The 6,394-nt window shown below is 33.7% G+C and overlaps 1 protein-coding gene across 1 annotated transcript; it reads right to left on the bottom strand.

The window, feature by feature from the left end:
• Nucleotides 1-3,123: 3,123 nt before the first annotated feature.
• Nucleotides 3,124-3,476, bottom strand: LOC106474165 (transcription factor LBX1-like; the record flags this gene model as incomplete). Its single annotated transcript, XM_013934857.1, has 1 exon — nt 3,124-3,476. A coding segment is annotated over one exon (353 nt), but the record flags the coding sequence as incomplete, so codon positions are not given.
• Nucleotides 3,477-6,394: the final 2,918 nt, after the last annotated feature.

The raw sequence follows: 6,394 nt of genomic DNA on the forward strand, positions 1-6,394 counted from the left end.
GAATGCTCTAGCATTTACTAGATATGGGGTAGTCTGGTATATAAAAGAGGGTGACAACGTGACAGAATAATGTAAGTGTGTGTTTAGGTAGTGAGTAATTGAACTGCAGTCAGAAGTATTGTTGACGTTCGTTGTTATAGCGTTTGTTTTTGCGCGATTGTTGAAATTAAGTGTATCGTAAAGTTATATTCGGAAAGAATAAACCAGTTTTATTAAGTAAAGACTTGTGTCGTTAAAGTTTCGTCGGAACGAATTTACGGAAAATCAATTAACAAACGGAGACGTAACAATACCTTGTCTGTTGATGTACTTCACTAACAACATAGACGAAATTCCTTCGAAACGTCGTTCTTTTCCATTTCTAGATTAGTCCTTCAAGACTTTATTCGCAAGTGACACGCTGTACTAAGTAATTGCTGACTGTTTCACCTATATTTGTTTGGTATATGGTTCAGGTTACAACACGATATTTATTACAGATTTCATTTTGTACTGTTTTTAAATAGACATGCGTTTAAATATGTTTGGACCTATACTGTTTTTACGACAGGGAGAGAAACAAAACGACAGAATCGTGTTAGTTCTGAGCTATCCAGAGGCGAGTCGTGTGACCCAATCGAACAGTTTGTCGCTAATTCACGATGACGAGAAACCCACTAGAAGTAAATATATGTATAGTAGAGACGGCTTATACGAGTATTAAAATCTTTCACTTAAAATAAAAAACAAGGAACAACGTTTCGACCTCCTTAGGTCATCATCAGGTTAATGATGGAGTTTGACGTTAAGTTTGTTTGTTTGAAGTTAAGCACAAAGCTACACAATGGGCTATCTGTGCTCTGCCCATCACGGGTATCAAAACCCGGTTTCTAGCGTTGTAAGTCCGCAGACATACCGCTGTGCCACTGGGGGGTCTTCCGAGATATTAACGGCCGAGACACCAGAAGTTACTTGCGTCTCGTGTGGTCGAAGGTACATTATGTGACTACGTCAAAGACAAACGTTAAATCTATGTGCTCCACCTATCGATTCTTTTTTGCTTAATCATCTTTTTTTTTGTTTGTTTTTTTACATGTTTGTTTACGGATATTTACGCAAACCTATTTAAGGGCTATCTGTGCTAGCCAGCCCTAATTTGGAACTTATAGACTAGAAGGTAGGCAACTGGTCAACACCACCCACCGCTAACTCTTAGGCTACTCTTATCTGACTGTATAGTGGGATTTGACTGTCACACTTATAAAGCACCTACCGCCACAAAGTGTAGGGCACAATTTTGTTTTTTCACTGGACCTGCTCGGCCCTTGTTTTATCGTATCGTGTCTATTTCAAGGATGCCATTTTCTGAATGCTTATTAAGCTATTTTCCTTTGTTAGCAACTTGTTGTTTAACAAACAACTTGGCGATGTTTGCTCCTGATTATGTCTTTACTTTATTTAACGTTATCTTTATTAAAAAGACTTATAGTTGCACTTCTTATTTCGACATCCCCCATAGTGGCTCAGCGGTAAGTCTGAAGACTTATAACGCTAAAAATCGGTTCTTGTTATCCGCTTAGGTAGCTCATTGTGTAACTTTGTGCTCAAAACGAACAAAAAACTTGCACATTGCCAAATATTATGCTTACGAAATATTAAATTTTGGAGTTACAGAATGTGATATGAAAATCAGTCCTATTTGGGTGAGAAATGTTTCAAATCAAAAATAAGTTCCATTTCTTCTGATGTTACTGAGTTATACTTACCAAGTAATAATACCATTACGAAGCTAGAAACAAAATGAACGTTTCAACTTAAATTCTGGAGACTATAATCTAGGTGACCTTTGTACTGAGCGAATGTCTTTGCAACCTTGGTGACCTCTGTATTCAGTGAATGATCTTTGTAACCTCGATGATTTCTGTATTGAGCGAATAGTCTGTAACTTAGTTGACCGCTTTCCTGGACAAATAATCTTTGTATACTCCTAGGTGACTTCTCTACTGAACTAATGACTGTTGACTCTACTGTGTAACAACCGCTAATGTGTTAGTGGAATGTAACAACTGCTTGTGTGTTGTGTAACAACCAATAGTGTGTTAGTGGAGTGTAACAACGGCTAGTTTGTTATTAGAATGTAACAACCGCTAGTGTATTAGTGGAATATAACAACTGCAAGTGTTGTTGGAGTGAAGGAACTTCTAGTGTGTCATTGGAGTGAAATAATGGTAGTGTGTATTTGGAGTGAATGAACTTCTAGTATGTCATTGGAGTAAAACAACTGGTAGTGTGGGTGTTTGGAGTGAAGGAACTTCTAGTGTGTCATTGGAGTGAAATAATGGTAGTGTGTATTTGGAGTGAATGAACTTCTAGTGTGTCATTGGAGTAAAACAACTGGTAGTGTGGGTGTTTGGAGTGAAGGATCTTCTAGTGTGTCATTGGAGTGAAACAACTGGTAGTGTGTTATTGGAGTTAAAAAAACTGCTTTAAGTCTTAATGTACCACTACCACATAAAACTACGATCAAGTGTTTTATTCTCCTAAGTTTCATCAGAATACATCGCTTTTCATACATGAGGCTTATTGTATAAATTGAATGAAGTTACTGACAACTTCCAGAAAGCTATTATGATGTCAGTTGTTCGAAGTTGATGAGTGCAAATACAGTGTATCATTGAATTTGAACAAGAATGATCATACTTGAAACAGTTCATTTTCTAAAGATGGTGCTTCATTTATTTGTTTTAATCTGCAAATATCTTGGAATAAGAGCAAAACAAAACATCACTATCCAGTGTTTGGACATAAGTTATATCGTTTCCTTAATATGTATATATATACATCCGTTACTGTTTACAATCACGTGACCTCATACTCTATGAGCTGGAACAAACAGTCATTCAAGTAAGAATCGTCAGATATGTACAAATGAGTGGTAGCCACTTGACGTCATCATCTGAGAGACGTAGCTTTTCAATGGTGAAAATGCACAATTTAGTTTAGATTTAACTATTCTAATGATAGAGGGGGGAACTGCATTGCTATTGTGAAAGATAAGTATAGTGAATTGGATCAAACGTAGAAAGACTTCAGGATTATTTACACTAGATGATAGAAACGCCTTCTTCATTAGACTATTCATTTTCAAGCGTGTTTATTTGGTAGATCTGTCTTTTTCAGGAGTGTAAGATCCTGAATGTTGCTGAGAATTGTTTTATGAATTGTGTGGATCTTGGAGGCGTCCACATCTTTCTTCAGCTCTTCTACGTCACGTTTCAGCTTGGCTCGCCTGTTCTGGAACCACGTGATCACTTGGGCATTCGTTAAGCCTAACGACTGAGCGATCTCGTCTCTGTCGGCGGGAGACAGATATTTCTGGTATAGGAATCGTTTTTCCAACTCAAAGATCTGGTGATTAGTAAATGCTGTTCGAGATTTCCGTTTCTTTTTTGGTTGTTGTCGGTTGCTGAATAGGCTGAGATGATGGCGACTTCCATCTGAAGAAAAAAAAAAGAAATATTCATTGTAGGTTTTCCTTACCTTTACACCCCTTTTGTTGCAAGATTGATGATCAGGAAAAATTAAGGGTCGTAAAGTATAAAAGGGTTGTTCGATGATGTAAGAAAGGTGAAGACGTGAAAACAGAAACTGTTGAAACGATTTAATATTTTAAACTGATTTTATATTGCAAGCTATTGAAGCGATTTAGTATTGTTAACCAATTTCATATTACAAACTGCTACAACGAATTAACATTCTTAACTGATTTTACTTTATAAACTGTTGAAACGATTTAATATTTTAAACTGATTTTACTTTATAAACTGTTGAAATGATTTAACATTCTTAACTAATTTTACTTTCTAAACTGTTGAAATGATTTAACATTCTTAACTAATTTTACTTTATAAACTGTTGAAATTATTTAACATTCTTAACTAATTTTACTTTATAAACTGTTGAAATGATTTAACATTCTTAACTAATTTTACTTTATAAACTGTTGAAATGATTTAACATTCTTAACTGATTTTATATTAAAAACTGTTGAAATGATTTAACATTCTTAACTGATTTTATATTAAAAACTGTTGAAATGATTTAACATTCTTAACTGATTTTATATTAAAATCTGTTGAAATGATTTAACATTCTTAACTGATTTTATATTAAAATCTGTTGCAAATGATTTAACATTCTTAACTGATTTTATATTAAAATCTGTTGAAACAATTTAATATTCTTAATTAAGTTTATATTACTAACGATTGAAACAGCTTAACATTTTAAACTAATTTTATATTATAAACTATTGAAACGACTTAACATTCTTAAATTCTATATTACAAAGTTAAAACGACATAGCATTCTTAACTAATGTTATATTATAAACCATTTAACATTCTTAACTAATTTTATATTACAAACTATTGTATCAACTTCACATTCTAACAAGCTTTTGTTACTAAATATTGGAAAGTATTAATATTATTAACTATTTTCTATTACAAACCGTTGAAACTATCTAATATTCTTAACTTTTTTGCACTTGACTAAATAGTTGGAAGTTAGCAAGATTTGGAGACAAGCAGCTTCTCAACAATCGTTTAAAAGGAATTACAATGTGGGGGATATGCGTTGGTTTCTAACTTTGTTAGGGATATATGTGTTGGTCTCTAACTTTGTTAGGGATATATGTGTTGGTCTCTGACTTTGTTATGGGGTTGTGTTGGTTTCTAACTTTGTTAGGGATATATGTGTGGTCTCTAACTTTGTTAGGGATATATGTGTTGGTCTGTAACTTTGTTATGGGGTTGTGTTGGTTTCTAATTTTGTTAGGGATATATGTGTGGTCTCTAACTTTATTAGGGATATATGTGTTGGTCTCTGACTTTGTTATGGGGTTGTGTTGGTTTCTAATTTTGTTAGGGATATATGTGTGGTCTCTAACTTTGTTAGGGATATATGTGTTGGTCTCTGACTTTGTTATGGGGTTGTGTTGGTTTCTAACTTTGTTAGGGATATATGTGTGGTCTCTAACTTTGTTAGGGGATATATGTGTGGTCTCTGCCTTTGTTAGGGATGTGTTGGTCTCTAACTTTGTTAGGGATATATGTGTTGGTCTTTAACTTTGTTACTTTGTGGTCATGATTCGAATAAACGTATAAAGGCAGACTAACGATACAGAACAGCGGATCAAGTCTGGTTATTATTAAACGTTTAAGTTCTACCCCGGGTTATCTCAGGTTAACAATAATAAACATCTAATTATTATCAAACCTTTTAGTTCTACCCGAGGTTATCTCAGGTTAACATTAATAAACATCTTATTATCAAACCTTTTAAGTTCTACCCCGGGTTAACATTAACAAACATGCGCGTATCAAAATTTGAAGTTTTACCCCAGGTTATCTCAGATTAACATTAATAAACACGTTATTTTCAAACCTTTCAGTTGTACCCCGGGTTATTTCAAGTTAACATTAACAAACATGTTCGTATCAAACCTATAAATTCTACCCCAGGTTAACATTAATAAACGTGTTATTTCCAAACATACCAGTTCTATCCCAGGTTATTTCGAGTTAACATTTAGTACACGAGTCTTCCCTCATAAACGAAGTGAGAAAGGAACCAGTCTTTTATCATTCAACTAATTGCAGAATTAATTTTTACATAGAATACAATGTATTGGTCTATCCAAAGCGCACACGAGTTACAAAAGCGTTGATTTATCTCTTGCTTTGTAACTATACACAAAGAACTGCATTGAAAATGTGTTACACAGGACCTGAATGCATCAAATAATTACTAACAAGTGTTGACTGAAAAAAAAAAAAAAACAAGCCAGATAACTCATCTTCAGTTCGTCACTACCTGAATAGGATCTCAAAAACCAAACAAGGTAGCAGCGACATCTTAATTGAGTTTGAAATTGAATTTACACGCGAAAAAAAAGTCGTACATTTGAAAGTTAAATAAAAATTGTTTTTATAAACTTGCTGCGAGCTCTCTTTAATTACTTTTTATTTGAGGCATTTCTCTACTTGTTCTCATTATGTTGTATCTAGTCGTTGAAAAATTAACAATAACTCGAAAATAGTTTGTGTACATAGGACTATTTAAAGTAACTTTGAAAGGACGTAAATAATTTTAATGTTTCTCTTTGAGTTTAATGTGAGGTGTCGTAAAATAATTTTAATGCTTCTCTTTGAGTTAAATGTGAGGTGTCGTAAAATAATTTTAATGCTTTTCTTTGAGTTAATTGTGAGGTGCCGTAAAATAATTTTAATGCTTCTCTTCGAGTTAAATGTGAGGTGTCGTAAAATAATTTTAATGCTTCGCTTTGAGTTAAGTGTGAGGTGTACGTAAAATAATTTTAATGCTTCTCTTTAAGTTAAATGTGAGGTGTCGT

The sequence above is a fragment of the Limulus polyphemus genome, unplaced genomic scaffold (genome assembly GCF_000517525.1).
Source record: "Limulus polyphemus unplaced genomic scaffold, Limulus_polyphemus-2.1.2 Scaffold6893, whole genome shotgun sequence".
Lineage (NCBI taxonomy): Eukaryota > Metazoa > Arthropoda > Merostomata > Xiphosura > Limulidae > Limulus > Limulus polyphemus.